The sequence below is a fragment of the Oryx dammah genome, unplaced genomic scaffold, assembly GCF_014754425.2.
Source record: "Oryx dammah isolate SB20612 unplaced genomic scaffold, SCBI_Odam_1.1 HiC_scaffold_26, whole genome shotgun sequence".
Classification (NCBI taxonomy): Eukaryota; Metazoa; Chordata; class Mammalia; order Artiodactyla; family Bovidae; genus Oryx; species Oryx dammah.
The window spans coordinates 88,311,237-88,328,359 of NW_024070210.1; the positions used below are offsets into that span (position 1 = coordinate 88,311,237).

The 17,123-nt window shown below is 41.2% G+C and overlaps 2 protein-coding genes across 4 annotated transcripts in view; one reads left to right on the forward strand and one right to left on the reverse strand.

Annotated features, from left to right (window-relative positions):
- INTS14 (integrator complex subunit 14) overlaps nt 1-9,350 on the forward strand; it is a 32,666-nt gene extending 23,316 nt beyond the window's left edge. The window contains exons 10-12 of one of the 2 annotated variants that reach the window (XM_040225840.1): nt 4,271-4,389; nt 6,381-6,446; nt 8,525-9,350. In XM_040225840.1, coding sequence (XP_040081774.1) covers nt 4,271-4,389; nt 6,381-6,446; nt 8,525-8,776 — 437 coding nt within the window. In that variant the 3' untranslated portion in view covers nt 8,777-9,350. The remainder of the gene's footprint in view (nt 1-4,270; nt 4,390-6,380; nt 6,447-8,524) is intronic. The other variant, XM_040225839.1, reaches the window with a different exon arrangement.
- A 704-nt stretch (nt 9,351-10,054) lies between these two features.
- The window catches only part of HACD3 (3-hydroxyacyl-CoA dehydratase 3), a 30,863-nt gene continuing 23,794 nt past the window's right edge, over nt 10,055-17,123 (reverse strand). The window contains exons 9-12 of one of the 2 annotated variants that reach the window (XM_040225842.1): nt 15,465-15,571; nt 14,762-14,893; nt 12,975-13,039; nt 10,256-11,937 (exon numbers count right to left, since the gene is read on the reverse strand). In XM_040225842.1, the coding sequence (XP_040081776.1) occupies nt 11,926-11,937; nt 12,975-13,039; nt 14,762-14,893; nt 15,465-15,571 (316 nt within the window). In that variant the 3' untranslated portion in view covers nt 10,256-11,925. Of the gene's footprint in view, nt 11,938-12,974; nt 13,040-14,761; nt 14,894-15,464; nt 15,572-17,123 lie in introns of both variants that reach the window. The other variant, XM_040225841.1, reaches the window with a different exon arrangement.

Here is a 17,123-nt window from a genome sequence, read left to right on the forward strand (position 1 = left end):
GTCACCATCTGCTGTGATTTTGGAGCCCAAGAAAATAAAGCCTGTCAGTGTTTCCATTGTTTCCCCATCTGTTTGCCATGAAGTGATGGGACTGAATGCCATGATCTTTGTTTTTTGAATGTTGAGTTTTAAGCCAGCTTTTTCACTCTCCTCTTTCACGTTCATCAAGAGGCTCGCTCTTTAGTTCCTCTTTGCTTTCTGGCATAACGGTGGTATCATCTGCATATCTGAGGTTATTGATATTTCTCCCAGTAGTCTTGATTCCAGCCTGTGTTTCATCTAGCCTGGCATTTCACATGATGTACTCCGCATGTAAGTTAAATAAGCAGGGTGGCATACAGCCTTGACACGCTCTTTCCCCAATTTGGAACCAGTTTGTTGTTCTACATCTGGTTCTAACTGTTGCTTCTTGACCTGCATACAGATTTCTCAGAAAGCAGGTCACTTAGATCAGAGGTCAGCTAACGATGGCCTGCAGGCCAAATTAACCCACTGCTTGTTCTGTAATTATAGTTTTATTGTTCAGTTTTATTACGGAATCTCTCCCATTCGTTTACGTATCTATGGCTGCTCTCCTGCTTCAGTGGCAAAATTGAGCAGTTACAACAGAGACCATATAATCCACAAAGCCTAAAATTATTTACATCTGATAGTTAACCTGAACTGTTGTGATAGTTTTTACCACAGCTGCCTGTCCATAATCTAAGGTAGTAGCATTCACATTCCTTTCTGATCTGGCTGCCAACCTAGCAGTGCTTGGCTCATTGTGCATATTCTTAAGTCACATGGAACTGCTTTCTTCTCAGCCCTGTATTCATGGTGGTGGTTGTGGTTTTTTGTCCTTTCCCTCTGTTCTTTCCAATGAGGGTGGTAAGAACTAACATCTGTTGAATTTAACTTTGTGCCAGGCACTGTGCTAGACAAAATGAAACGGGTCATCTCACTTAACTCTCACAACAGTCCTAGGAGATTGGGATTGTCATTATGGTAACAAGTACTAAATAACAACAAAACCTATCTTAGCTAGTTGGTGAGAGAAGTTTCTAAGGAAATGAGTACCTGACACACAGTTGGCACATTTGAATGGTAGAGCTTGCTGTTTTAATTATGTTTTTTTAATTAAAGGGAAGCTTGCAAAATAGTACTGTTTACCTACCCCCTTCTACTCCTAATTCTGTTCTTACAGATAACCATTCTCAAATTTTAATTTTTTCCTCTGATATTTTACTTACATTTCTAAATAATTTAAGTATATAGCTATTTCTTGACTGTATTTTTAATGCCATTTTTTTACTTTTCAAGGAAAACTGCTTAGCTCTTCTCTTACTACTACCATCCCTGCCCAGCTGTTCACCCAAGAAGCACATTTCCTCTTGCTCTCCTTGCGGTGTGGTCATAGCGCTCCTTTCCCCTTGCTCTCTCCTTGCGGTGTGGTCATAGTGCTCTCGGCGGCTCAGTCAGTTCTCTGTCCTCGCTGTCGGTGTTAGTCACTGCTAAGTACAGTGTGACATTTCCTTTGTTTTGCAACTCTTTGTGTCCTACCCCAGATACTACCGTTGTTTTTAATTAGCTATTTCTTTTTTCTAGCAGGTAGGATAAATGTATTCTGACTAACTGTACTTAACAGGAGAGCTCTGTAGGGAAGACACCAACGTTCCTCACAGAATCCGGGAAAGAGCCTGGCAGCCAGGCTGGGGGAGGCCAGCTACAGACAAGTGCAGCCTCCACTCTGGGCTCTTGTGGCCTTCCTCTGCCTTTTTCTTCCCCTTGTTTTTCTTTACTCTTTTCCATGTACCTATCACTAATTCCTGCCTAAGCAAAATACATCCTTTACGCATTTTGTTGTCACTTTCTTTTTTTCCTGAGAGTCATCTTCCTTTTGTTTCATGAACGGACTGGTTACTCTCTAGGCCCATTGCATAGCTCTCATCCCAAGTCTTCCCTTCACATCTCTGCCACGACTCTCCTGTTTGATGAATCCTCCTGAGAAAAGGGCAGGAGGAAATCTCACATACGTGGATATGTCCGTATTTCATCCCTTATACTCTGCTGATGGTGGGGTTGAATATTGAGTTCTAGGTCGGGAATCATTTTCCCTTGGAGTATTGAAGCTCACTCTGCTGTCTCTTCTGGCTTCCAGGGTTGCTCCTGAGAGTCTCGTGCCATGCTGACGGTCTGAGCTTTGACCCTGGTCTCTCTTCCTTCTGTGCACCTCGAGGCTCTTCTGGTGTCCCTGGCTTTCTAGATGTTGAGAGTCACATACCTCGGTTTTGGTCTCTTCATTCACTGTGTGGGACTCAGTGCTTCCATCTCGCAATTCTAGTCCTGGAAGCAGGAATACATCTTTGATTTCTTCCTTGTGTTCTTTGTTCTCCTTTCCTAGATGTGCTTATAGTATTTGTGTGCCTGTGTGTAATTTTCTTATCCTACCCATATTTTTCATTTTTTGAAATTTTTTGTTCTACCTTCTGTAAGATATCTTCAATCTTATCTTGTAACCAATATTTTTTAAAATTTTCTGCTATGATATTTATTATTTGTAAGATCTCCTGTTCTTTTTTCATTAATGTCTACTAAGCCAGTTTCCACATAGAGGCTCCAAGCAATTAGAGACAATACAGGTAGGCTGTGATAAGATGCCAAAATGTTTGGTACTGACACTGAGTGCTGTAGGATAAATAGGACTAGAAAAATCCTCTTCTACCAGAAATAACTGGGACAACTCCATGGAGAAGGTAGGATAGGATCCGGACCTGGAATTTAGGTACTCTTGAGTAGGTGAGGAATGGCAGTGTTGAATGGCGGAGGAAGTATTGCCTTTGAAACCAGGCCCAGCTGTCCCTGTGAAACTGAGCCTCAATTTCCTCATGTTTAATGAGACTAATAATATCTACTCTCTTGAGTTGCTAAAAGGAGATAAGTTGTATATGTTAAGTATTTTGCACATAGTTGTAATTTAATAAATATCCTTCATAAATACTCATATTCTTCATTGAGGCCAGAAAAAAAAATCTTCTCTAGCCATACTTCCTTAGCATGGTGCTTCCTACATAGTGAGATCTTACTATAGATGAATAATGAGTACGTGAGGGAAGGAATAAATAAAAGAGGAAAGGAGAGCATTGCAGACAGGGGAAGAACGGAAACAGTGGCCAAGAAGTTGGAAATAAGCATGGTGCCTGGGAAACAACTGTTGGGATCTTGGCCTGACTTAGAAAGGCTTATGGATTGACAAGTCTTCATGGGAACATCTGGAAAAGCTGATCAAATAAATTTTTGGAGGGGGTAGGAGGAGAGGGCAGTGACAGGTAGAATGGGGCCAGTATAAGGCGTCCAAATTAATGACCAGATTGGGGTTAGAGCACTTCTGGGTCAGTTAGAGAAGCCGAGCTAATTCCAGTTTTCAACAAGAACATGTGGGCAAGGGATTTAAGCTCCCCAGTCTTGTTGGGGAAATGATTCCTGCTCTATCTACCCTGAAAGGTGATACTGGTAAAATGAGCCAAGAGGTAATAAGTATGCTTTGTAAGTTTGTGACAAAGTATCATTGACTCAGGAAGCAGGTGGAAAAATAGAAATCTTTGTTTATCCACGTGGCTATAAACCCAACATGGCTTTATGTCTTTGGAAGCAGTAAACTAGTAAGCCATAAAATGGGGTATGTTTCACCAAGAACCTATTTCTTCCCTTGCTCTTTTCCTTAAATTGGCTATATGTAATTTCACTTTTAAATTTTCTCAATGTCTCTACCTATGCTGTCTGATCCAGTAGCCACTCACCACAGGAGGCTATTCAAATTTAATTAAATAAAATCCAGTTCCTCTGCTACACTAGCCAGGTGTCAAGGGTTCAGTGGTCCCATGGGGTGTGGCTACCTTTCCTTATCACAGAAAGTTGTGTTGGAGAGTGCTGGGCTAGACTATGTAGAATCGCAGTATGTAGGTATACATATATTTTTATATACAGTTTAGTATTATTTTATGTATTTTTATCCTCTTATGACCTTAATTTATAAAGCAGATAGGTAAAACTTGTATATTTAAAGACAGTAAGCTGTTTTTCACTTGCCTGGGCCTCAGTTGATTGTTCACTGTCCAACATTAGTGCTGAGAACAGGTTCCCCAACCTGACGGAAGTTAATGGATTTTCTTAATTAGGGAGGTAATAGGATATAGGAGATTGAATGATTCAGAGAGCTTCTAACCTAATTGGAAATGTGCTTGATTGTGTTTTGCCAGATGTCATTTCAAGCTTGTTTTTTTCTTTTAAGATGCTAAAGAAAACCCTTATGGTGAGGATGATAATAAGAGCCCATTCCCCCTGCAGCCCAAAAACAAGCGCAGTTATGCCCAGAATGTGACGGTGTGGATCAAACCCAGTGGCCTGCAGGTAACATTACCATCCACATTGCTCTCCACTGGGGACAGGGGGAGGGATTCCTGCAGGCAGGCGGACATTTGATTTGATTTTCTTTTCCTCTGATACTTTGTAATTCATTTACTTCTAGCATTTGTCATTATTTCCAAAAAGGATTTGAGGTGGCCTACAGTAAAACACGTACGTAGCAGAATCATTTTTTACAAAATTTGGAGCAGTATAAAACCTAGAGGAAGAAGAGAGACGGTGTTCCAGGAAGCCAAGGCAGAATGATAATTGTGTTTGAGCAATTTGGCTCTTGAGCTTCCTGCTACCAAGGTCAAAAAAAAAAAAAACATGTTGGTTATATGGTTCTCCTTGTCTGATAAAAGGAAGCATGTCAGTTCTTCTAGAGAGACACATTTTTTCCAGCATTAAATTTTAATGTAAAAGTTTTGACATGGTGAGTCATTGAATAATATTATAGGTGTTATCTTTAGTACCAGTTTTGAGGAAGACATGAAAACCTTCGTGTGATTATTTCTCCCATTGGCACAATGTAAGTCAAAGCATTACCATGTAATACCACAGAAACGCTTTATGGAAGGCTCCTATGAAATTATCCTATTATCAAGGTGTGCTGCCTTTAGGCAAGGGACTCAGTGACTTTCTCCTCCCATTGGCAAAGTCATTCATACCTATTTTAAAAATCGGTTTTTGAACTTTTTTTCTCACGTGAGTGCCTTTTCTTTTTTCCTTTGTTCCTCCCATAAGTCCAGTCCAAGCCAAATGAGAAGAGGCAGTCAGGCCACCTGACCACAGCAGTAACCTCTGTCGACGCATAGTCTCTGCTAGCCCCCTTTTCAGGGAGACGAAACAGACACATCCTGCCCTGGCTAAGGGGCCTCTTCCCTTTGTTGGAAATTAAAGTTCTCCCTCTTTCTCGCCATCGCTGACCCCAGCACTTCCCTGTCTGAAGGAGAGCTGAATTTTTCTAAAACTGTTTTTTAAATTTTGTTTTGGTCTGGATGTGTTGTTTTATTATGGTGAGGTGCATATAACAAAAGTTACCATTTCAGACATTTTAAGGTATTCAATTCAGTGACATTAATATAATCACAGTGTTACATGACCATCACCACTGTCTAGTTCAAAAACATGTTCATCACCCCAAAAGGAAATCCTTTACCTGCTAAACAAGTCACTCTTGCCCCAGCTCTAGGCAACCACTTATCTGCTTTCTGTCGTCTGTAAGACTTTGTCTGTTCTGGACGTTTCATGTAAGCTGCATCATACGTGTGCCTTTTTGTGTTGGACTTCTCTTAGCGTATGTGTTTTCAACAGTCATTCATGTTGTAGCATGTATCAGTCCTTCATTCCTTTGGATGGCTGATAAATAAATAATGGTCCAAAGTATAAAGTCCATATTTGTCTGTCCATTCATTCAGCTGATGAACTTCTGGATTATTCCTGCCTTTTGGCTATTGTGAATAATGCTGCTGTGATGATTTGCCAAGTTTTTTTCTTTTGTTGCTGTGTTGTTTTAAGAGTTTTATAAGTAAGTTTTATGGTAAGGGTTTTATAGTTTTAGCTCTTAACATTTAGGCCTCTGATCCATTTTGAGTCAATTTTGTGGGTATAGTATGAAGTGAGGGTCCAATTTCATTCTTTTGCAGGTGGCTATCCAGTTATCCAGGCACCATTTGTTAAAGAGACTTCTTCCCTCCGTTGAATGGTCTTGGCATCCCTGTCTAAAAGCAGCTGCCCATAGATGTATGGGTTTACTGGGGGTGTTTTTGTGAGACAAGCTCATTTTTGTCACCGTGAGCTTTAGTACCATCAAGCCTTTTGAAGGAGAGAGATGATTTACTAATGCTGAACAATAACATTAACTCAGAAGGGAGCCTCATCTTTACACTATAACTCTTCTCATTTTCATTTTTTTTACATTTAAAGGTGTCCTTTTGTACTCTTTCCCTTTTTACCACAGAATTCTAACATTGACTTCTTTTTACCCTCTATAGACAGATGTACAGAAGATTTTAAGAAATGCAAGGAAACTACCTGAAAAAACACAGACATTCTATAAGGTGAGACTGTAGGAATTATAGTAGTCGAAGGTGGGCTCTGTGCTGCCTGCTGGAAATAAACTGTTTCACAGTAGTGTGAACACTGAACATGGACAGGAATTAGAAATATTTGTTTGTGCCTTCAGTTTTTCCTCAGTAAAGTCAGTAGAAGCGATAGGTCTGTACCTGCCCTAAATCCAGGAATCAGGAGTGTCTAAATGGCCTGGTTCTGTGCGCTGGGTCTTCTGGCAGGTCCTCTCTGTGTTGGTGCTGCTGTGAACAGCTGAGGGAAGGAGCTGAAAGGACCTGTGAGCCATAGCCCTTAACGCTCCTCACTGTTCCCAAGTGGGTATCCAGTCTAACTCCAGGCAACCAGTGGACGTGTTTTCCAGGGATGGTGTCTGCTCAGAACATTCGTACTTTGCCAGAGGAGCTGCTTCTGGTAATGACTTCTAAAATGGCCCACTTACGAGACTTCCCTGGCGGGCCAGTGGTTCAGACTCCATGCTTCCCGTGCCGCAGCCACAGGCTCAATCTTTGGTCAGAGAAATAGGATTTCACCTGCCGTGCAGTGCAGCCAAAAGATAAAGTGAGCCTTTTAAAAAATATATACATTTATAAATTGCAAAAGAATGGTCCTCCAGGATCATAGTACCTCACTAATGCAGAACCACCGGTGGGGTCAAGCCACAGGAGATGGGGTGGAGTTGGGGGGTGGGGGGCGGCATTTCAGTTCACTCTTGCTTCTCCTGTCCTTCTGCTATTTGGCTGAAATTAAATAAAGTGGCAGTGTGAGGTATGCAGTATTGTCAGCTGTGTCCTAACTTCCTAATCTTAAAATACCGTACCCACAGTCATCCCCAGGCTAGCATCTCTTCCAGAGAACATAGGTGCTTTGGGTGTTATCTCATTACCTTTATGTCTTCAAACCTAATTATGTAGCGAGCTGGTGAAATCAGGCAAGAGTTCAACCAGAGAGTGGCTCAGCCCACTGTTCCTCCCCCTAACCAATGCCCTTAATCCATCTTGGCCCTGGATGACCACTCCGTGGCTGCAGCCCCTGCCTGCCTGCAGAGCTGTTTATTCAAGGTCTATACTTTGGCCTTCTTCTGAACTTTTCATTTATAAACAGATGATAGGAGAAAGGTGATCAGAAAGTCTGTTTCTTTCTTCTGGTTTTATATAACCTACATAACAGAGCGGGAAAGGGTCTCTACCAGATGGCTGTGTCGACCCCTCCCGTGGGCACAGCAGAGGTGAGCCTCGTTTTGTAAATGAGGCCACTGACACCCAGAAAGGCCCCACAACTTGCCCAGGTCGCACTGCTAAGTGATAGATGGGGCATTTCATGTTTCTCTGCTTCCATCCACTATGACTTCTCTTTCTGAGGCAGTCTTTGGGGCTGACTTCCTGACTCCTCCAGAGCCTCCTCCAGACATACTCATTGTCATTCAGTCTAAGGCTCCAGCCAGAGAGGCACCAAAGGGTTAAGAGCCCTCTGAGGTTTGGGCAAGCCTTTTCCATACCTGAGTAACAGAGATGAAGTATCCTCCGAGTTATGAGTTGTTGTTTAGTCGCCAAGTCGTGTCCAACTCTTTGTGACCCCATGGACTATAGCCCGACAGGCTCCTCTGTCCATGGGATTATTCTCCAGGCAAGAATACTGAGCAGGTTGCCATTTCCTTCTCCAGGGCATCTTCCTGACCCAGGGATCTAACCCACATCTCCTGCATTGGCAGGCAGATTGTTGACCACTGTGCCACCAGGGAAGCCCAGAGTTACGAGTCCCGTCCATGAAATGATGTATGCAAAGCACCTCACCATGTTTGGCTTAAGTGGTCATGAACATTAAGTGGTGAGGATAACCTCAGTTTCAGAAACCTGTCGTCCTTTGCCTTCTGACCACCTGTAGAGGAACTGCTTCCCAGCCATGTCATCACACCCTCTTATTATTGGCATCTCTGTACAAATATTTGTTCTGATATAAAAACGCTCATTTAAGTTTGGGGGTCAAGGGGAATATATGTCACACTGAGCACTTAGGAAGTATGTGATGAGGAGAATGCATTTTAGGAACATTGGTGTTTTGTTTGTTTCAGGAGCTGAACCGTTTACGAAAGGCTGCCTTGGCCTTTGGTTTCCTGGACCTGCTCAAAGGGGTGGCGGATATGCTAGAAAGGGAGTGCACACTGCTGCCCGACACGGCTCACCCCGACGCTGCGTTCCAGCTGACCCACGCTGCCCAGCAGCTCAAGCTGGCCAGTACTGGCACCTCTGAGTATGCTGGGTATGACCACAACATCACACCTCTGCAGACAGACTTCTCTGGGAGCAGTGCAGAGAGACTATGACGCTGACTTTGGAAGCTTTCCTTCTTTTTTTCAAGTGAGAATGATTGGGGTAAAAATTTTTTCGTCTGTTCACCTCTGCAGTGGCTACCCGAAGACCTTCCCGAGACTGCCTGAGACGCACCCCTCACAGGTTTGACTCTGCTACTCCAAGAATGTTCTGCAGGTGGGCAGCTGCTTTCTGGAGCTCAGAGTCTTTTAAATCCCAAAGACAACTGTTGCTCCCACAATGGGAACATCTCCTGAAACGCTTGAAGGACTAAGTGTAGAGCCCTCTCCACCATCCTCAGGAAACCCAACAGCTTGGGTTCTGTTCTTGAAACACCTCTCCACTCCTTTCCTCTCCCAACCATAGGGACATTTTCAAGTACCTGTGGTTAGGAGAGGAGACTTGCTAAACACAAACCCAACATTCCTAAGTTTCAGAAGTTCCTTAAAACTTGGGCAAAAAAGTCAGTGGCAACCCTCAGGGTGCTTTAGGTGTATCTTGAGATACAAACTTAAAACAGCAACCATAAATGTATGATCATTTATTCAAATTTTTTAATGAAAATAAAATATCTGGCTTTCTATAAAATGGTTTCATTGGGAAACTAGTAGGTTTTTGCCTTGGGTTTCTCCTATAACCTAAATATAATTTCAGCTTCCTAAGTGGCCCAGATTCTTGAAGGTTCCTTGGGTTCCATATTGACCTCATTTCTGACACTGGTTAGGCCTCTCTGCCTAAAGCCGGGTTCTGACATCGCCGTAGTCAGTTATAGTTCTAGTTCATCAGCTAGATTCACGGCCTTGGGCAAGTCATCAAACTTCCCTGGGATTTATTTACATCATCAGTGCTTTTCAGATTGCTCTGTAAATGTCCTGAGGAATTACTCCCATAGTAATTCCATAATTACTCCTGGTTGCACTTCAGCCCAGGCAACCATATTGTTTGTTGTTTTAAAACTTTTCATTTTGTATTGAGGTATAGCCAATTAAAAATGTGATAGTGTTAGATGAACAACACAAGGACTCAGCCATACATATTCATGTATTCATTCTCTACCAAGCTCCCCTGCCATCCAGGCCAAGCAACCATGTTTTATTTATTAATAACCTGCTGAACTGCTATAGAGGCACACCTCGGAGATTTCGGAGGTTCACCTCCAGGCCACCACAATAAAGCAGGTATTGTAATAAGGCGAATCACACAAATTTCTTGGGTTTCCCAGTATATGAAAATGTTATAGTTTATAGTCTGTTAAGTTTGCAATAGCATGTCTAAGATAAAATGTACACACCTTGAGTAAAAACTAGTTTATTAGTTAAAAAAAGAAAAGCCAACCATCCTCTGACAACACAGGGATCAATTTCTGAAAAATGCAAGTATCTGTGACGTGTAATAAATCAAGGTATGCCTATATAATATTTTGTCTAAACAAAAGAATTTATCACTAGTAATTTAGAAACCATTAGACTAAATGATCTTTAAACACAAGTTACTAGGATTTTGATTGTAAATGTTTTAATAGAAATACACAATCTTTAGCTTTTTCAGACAGCAGTAAGGTTTTTAACAATCACTAAGAACACAAGATTCTTTACAGCATAATCTACTGTAAAGCTCATCTGCCCAATTACGAAAGTCAGTTGAGAAGACACCAGAAATTAATACAAACGTTGACAGAAGTTGCAGACATGCAAAATATCCTTCAGTGCAGTGAACTTGACATCTGGTTCGTATAGGCCTATACGAACCAGATGTCTTTAGGTCAAACCAAGTTTCCATCTTGGGCTCAGAGAAACAGCATAATCCAAGTCCCCCTTCCCCCAGGAACAGTGGGAATGGCAGAACAGAAGGAGCTATATCATACCTTAAATTCTTATAGACAAACATTACTTATTTTACTTGGTTTACTTGGAATGTACTAGGGAAAACTAATGTTTTTGATGATGGCCATATCTTAAGATTTTTCTCCTCTGTTGGTGGACTTCCTGTAAGGAATCTTCGTTAAGGCTCAGATGGTGGTTCTTCAGCCAGAGTGCTCACTGTTTTCACTGGCCTACTGCAAACAGGTGAAACAACAGCAAAATAAAAACCTGGTGTTTTTGAGGCATGTTCAAAAACAGACAATCTCACCAGCTGACTCTGACAGGTACACAAGTACATGAACTCAGTCAGTGCAGGGGAAAGAAGGCTGAGTGTCTTTGTGCACAGCCTAAGACAGTTCTTAGGTACTTTCAGTGTGGTCTACTCTGAAGTTTCCAGCGTGCCACAGGCTGCATCGCCTGACTGACCTTTTTGATCCCTGTAGTGCCATCTGGGTTTGGAACTCTTACAGTCTCACTGTTTCCTAACTAAGGTTTTCGTCTTTCTTTCATGTTAAAAACAGCTGTGATTTAGCTACGAATGAAGTAAGTGATCATGGTGTTCCAAGGTTCTGACTGGTTTCTCTCAAATCACCCTGTGGCTCTCCAGTGCCCATGCAGGTTAAGATGTTGCTAGAGAGACCAAAAGTTTCACAGGTAATATGTGTCCTCCAGCCCTACCTGGACTCAGAAATGTTTTTATCAGTAACTGAGTCAAACTTAATCCCCCCCCCCCCAAAAAATCAATGCCAACCCACTTAACAAACATCCCCTTGGGTACAGAATATATTAGTTCTTTTTCTGAGTCACTTTTGGAGCCTTCTATACAGCTACATAGTCTTTTGTTTTTTTTTTTCCCCACAAGCAATAGCTGCAAAGAACACACCTCAGCTATACACATGGCCAGTAGCTGGTAGCCTCAGGGCACTGAAGAAGTATCTGGGGCCTGTGAAACAGACTGACTGGAGACGGGGTGGGTGGGGGCATGGTTGAGTCTTTTGCTGTCACTAACAGAATACGCAAGAATGAACCTGTCATCGGGTGTCAGGAATCCATGTCATGCAAGGACTATACTAAGGTAATACAGTAATCAGGAATGTTACTGGGGGAAAAGGATAGCGCCACTGAGAATTTAATCATTTAACTTTAAAAAAACTTTTACATCAGTACAAGAAGGTGAAACTGTAAGAACTATAGATTAGGCTCAAACTGGCAAGAAGTCATCTAAATCTCTTCCGTTTAGTGGATCTTTCTCTTTTTTTGTCCAAAGCGCCGCCTGCGCTGTTTATAAAGATGACGGAAATTTACATATAACCCTGGAAAAGAAAAGAGGCCAATTAGAATCTTTGTCTCTGTTTATAAGCAGAAGTTCTTGGGGTAGAACAGTCCCTAGCTGTCTGTTTTTCATATCCCACAGCCCCGTGCTTCCTGCAGTTCCTCAAGAAGCACAACCTAGAATACATATTAACAATGCACTAGAGACAGTTCAGTTTTCCCCCAGTGGGTTTTACAATGTACTTTTCTCCCATGCTTTACTATGAAAAATGTCAAATATACAGATTAAATCATTGTACAGTGAACACCACCTAAATTTAAACTTTCACTGTTTATTACACTTACTTAATCACATACCCATTCCCATCTCATTTTTTATGTATTTCAATGTAAGACATCAATACACTTCACCCCTAAAAAATTCATTAATTAGAATTCAATACTTTTCCTTTAAGGTAGGATTTACATAAACGGAAATATACAAATCTGAAACAGAAAGAGAACCTAATTTTTAATTCAAGCCTAGGCAATGATATGTATTAAGCAATAGCCTAACACTTTTCTAGGAAGCAAAATTTGGTGAACTAGAAAACAAAGGATTTCGGAGCCAGAAAAAAATTTCAATCCCACGTGATCACTGAGGCATTCTGCAGCGAAGCCTCACCTCCATTGTTTTCATTGTACGATAGAGTTAAAAACACTTACTTTATAGACTTACTGTGAGAGAATGAATGTTTGATCTATACACAAATATAATTGCTTGTTATACTGCTCCTAAATTATGCAGATTTAAGGTATCATTCTCAAGAATAAGAACGACTACACACTCATTGTAGGCAAGCTAAATATAAGTATAGCACCTTGTAAGTTAGAATATGCAACAAAAGGAAAAGCCACTAGGGTTAGCGAACATTAACATTCAACTTTTTTAGTAAAATATTTTAAGGGTCTTTCCAGTATTTATTCCTACTCTCAGTAGGTCCACTGCATGCAGCTTAATTACAGCAGTACTAGTCTTATGCAGGGAATAGAAGTAAAGAGCTCTTTTAATGAGGGCATTTTCCAAAGTGATGCTTACTCTCTTCAAGCACCAAAGACTAACATTTTTGGTTTGAAACCTTTCTGAAATGGGTAATATCCTTTCTGAAATGGGTAATAAAGAAGACATGGAACAAAAGGTAACCTTTGTTATGAGGGCACTCATAATTATGTGTCTCATTTAACTGCGCTTCTGCCACGCGCTGATTCCCTGAGGGGCTCCAAAAGGATGTAGTTCTCTTCTCCCCCATTTCTAAATGGCCACGATCAGGAATCCCCTCATGGTCCAGTGGTTAGACTCTGAGCTTTCGTTGCCGAGGGCCCAGGTTCAGTCTCTGGTTGGGGAACTAAGATCCCACAAAATGCATGGCACAACCAAATAAATAAGTAACCAAGATCACTGGGCTTTCCAACTTCATGGGTTCACTTTTCGTGGTCTCTCTCTCGGTCTGGGGAAGCCAGTCTCCAAGCTGGTCCCCAATAATCCCTACTTCCTGGTATCCCATACCCTTGTGTATTCCCCTCCCACACTGTACAAGGTTGATCTGTGTAACAAAGAGAACACAGCAAAAGTAACAGTCTGAGTTTAGGTTATAAAAAGGGTGGATGTGATAGAAGTGCTAATTATCACTACAATGGCAATCTTATTACAACTGATATACCTTAAAGTTACACAATGTTTTATGTCAAATATATTTCAATAATACATAAATTTTTTAAAGGAAAAAAAAGGGAGTTTGATTCTGGCTTTCTTCCAGATCACTTGCTTTGGAGAGAAGCCATGTTATGAGCATCCACATGGAGAAGTACTATGGCAGGACACTGAAGCCTTCCTGCCCAGAGCTACACAACAGAGCTTGCAGTACATCCTCTAGCCCCGGTCAAGCCTGCAGAAACTATAGCCCCAACTGAGCTGACAGCTTGACTGAAACCTCATGAAGGTCCCTGAGCCAGGCCCACCCAGCTTGCCTGCTTCCTGACCCAGAATACATGCGAGATAATAATTGTGTGTTGTCTTAAGCTGCTACATTTTGGGGTAATTTGTTACACAGAAAAAGATAGCTAGTACACTATCTGTGTCACATCCTTCTGTTGCCAGGAGACCAAATAGCCATACTTAAGGCCACCTCATGACTTTTGTGAAATACAACAGGGAAAAATACATATAAATTATATTAAAATGTGTCAGAACATTATCCAAAGTAAACAGTCCTCCTAGTTAGGAAGGCTTTTAAATCTCTCAACTTTGCAATAATTTAGGTTTACTCCTCTATCCCTTCTTTTAGTTCTTAGGAGGTGCCTAGTTTTTATGAGTTAAGAATTTATGATTTTATATAAAAGTTGATAAGCAAGGTTTTACATGAGGAATAGGGGGCTTTCCTATCGTCAGGTAGAAGGCTTTCTGATGTCTTGTGGCTGCTTGAAAGGAGGGAGGCCTTTATTGCCTTCTTCCTTGCTGCCAGCTGTGTTACCACCTCTGTAACAATTCCTCTGGATAAGGAATCTGCTACTGAAATCAGCAAAAGTTAAATGAGCTTTTTATTCAGTTTTAAAAGCGTTTCTTACATTATTTTAAACATGAAATATGGGAAAGTCTGAATGACCAAGAGCATTTCAAGAAAAGAACTCAGCCAATCAAGATGTGGGAAGAAATATTTCTACATGGCATATTCTCCAGTGGGTCTGTTCTGCAATGTAATTCGTTCTTAAACTTATTTCCACTCTTTTGAAAGCAAGAATACTAATAGGGATTTCTAAAACTTTGAATCATCTAACTACCTTCTAAGAAGCAACAGAAAGAGAGTCTATTATGGAGCCAATACTTACCTAAAAATAGTAATATAAGGTAAATCTGAAGAAAAAAGGAAAATCTAACTTTGATTTTCACTGGATATGGCAATGTGAAGCTGAATCTTCCTGTTTCATTAAATATTGGAATGGACTGAATCACTGAGACAGCTGAAAGCAGAAACAAGAACTTTTTAGAAGCAAATGAAATACAATTACATTTACTGATAGAACTTCTAACTCCTCCAAGTTTCAGTTCTAGGTTTGTTGAAAATGCTTCCTCCTCCCTTTGTACAACAGGCTCACGCCTCTTCTTTTTTCCCCACTAGCTTTCCTAGGAAATAAGCCTTCAAGCTGATGGCAAAGGTAAATGAGGAACAGTCATTTGATAGCACTGAGCTTCCTATTCTATAAAATGGAGAGAAAAGTACCTATCTGACTCACTCATTAGGTGTTTGTCATAATAAAATGAAGTCATCAATATGAACTTGCTTCGGAAGATTAAAACTACCATGTAAATAGGAAGCATGCAATGCATGACCACCCAGCTTCCAAATCTTAACAAAATGAACTACTTCCTTGGAACAGTTTGGACAGCAGGGGTATTGTGGAAGGAAACCACTAGAAAGAAATTCTTGAAAAGCTCAACACCCATGTATCAGACTAAAGCTGGCAGAGGGAGGAAGAGAGGTCTGGCTACTCAGTGGAGGTAAGATATAACACCTAGAGTTCTTTAAAGTACCTTCTGCCAAACATCCCATAGGATACAGGGGAATCCACATAGTGTAACGAAGCCATGTGAGCACCTTCCAATCCATGTCAATGCAGGAGAGCATGTAGAAGGGGTACCTATTGGAAATAAGGCGTTCACGTTGAAAACCACTGAATGCAACTCTAGAACATCATTCAAGAAGAGTAATTTCACAATCAGTCACACACGGCTTCTTTTTAGCAGAATTAACGAACTCCCATTAATGAACGCCCATTGTGCTCTTCCTCCAATCTTCAAAGGATGTGAAAGTGAAAGTGAAGTCACTCAGTCGTGTCCAACTCTTTGCGACCCCGTGGACAGTAGCCTACCAGGCTCCACCATCCATGGGACTTTGCAGGCAAGAATACTGGAGTGGGCTGCCATTTCTTTCTCCAAAATGATATGAATTCTCGATAATGGCAAAGTAAGTTTAGGTCTCAAAGGAACCCTCTATAAAAAAGTTCCGTACATGGAACAGATGCTCAGAAGCATTTTGGCTTTATTCCTGGTTCTGATTTATGTTCCAAGTAGGTAAGGACAGATACTTTGACACTTCATCTCTGCCTAAATGAACATTTACCAAAATTAAAGTATACAAAAAGACCTCTAATCTATAATCAGGCATACTCTACTCATAAAGAGCTAACATAAATTTGTTTCTCCCAAACAGTAAAAGTTACTATTAAGAACCTATAATCTCTTTCACTTTTGTGTTAAGTAGACTAGAGGGTATACAGGATGCCATGGGATGCAGACTACAGTTAAGACATAATCTAGGACTGCTAATGTCTTTTCTCTCTCTTAACTGTCAACTTTACCAAAATATCACCAAACCCAGAACTGAGGAGTCAGTTTACAAAACCAATGCTCCACTTGGCTGGAAAGGGAAGAAGTATGGAATATGTATGGTCTGGTACAGAACACATCTACTTTAATCAGATCTTTTTTAAAAGAAAAGGATAATTTCTGGATTTCCCTGGTGGTCCAGTGATAAAGAATTCACCTGCCAATGCGGGGGATACGGGTCCAATCCCTGGTCTGGGAAGAGTCTACATGCCTCGGGGCAACTAAAGCCTATGCGCCACATCGACTGAGCCTGTGGTTTAGAGGCAACACAACCAGAGAGTAGCCCCCACTCGCCACAAATAGAGAAAGCTCGCACACAACAATGAAGACCCAGCACAGCCAAAAACAAAATCATTTTTTTAAAAGATAATTTCTTCAACTGACAATCAAAAACAGAAGAATCAGATAAGAGGTCAATTCAAACGTCAGTAATCTTATAGCCAAAGATTTATTCTATCATCCCTTCTCGAAGGCTGGTCTTCAGTACGTCATCCAGCCTGGGATGTTTCTTCAGTCACATGTTTCTTCAGCCCTTTCAAGAATTTTTCCATGTGAATGAGTCCTCTCTTTCCAACAAGACAGCGAGATCCTAAAGGGTAAGATAGGCCTTTGGTTTCTCTGGATCTCTCCCTCTGCTCCCCAGTGTCCAGGCTGGTATTATGATCCACTGAGTGCTTTAAAAAAAAACTGCCTCAGACTTCCTGGCAGTCCGACTCCATGCTTCCATTGCAGGGGACATGAGTCCAATCCCTGGTCAGGGAACTAAGATCCCACATGGCATATGGCCAAAACAAAATTTTAAAA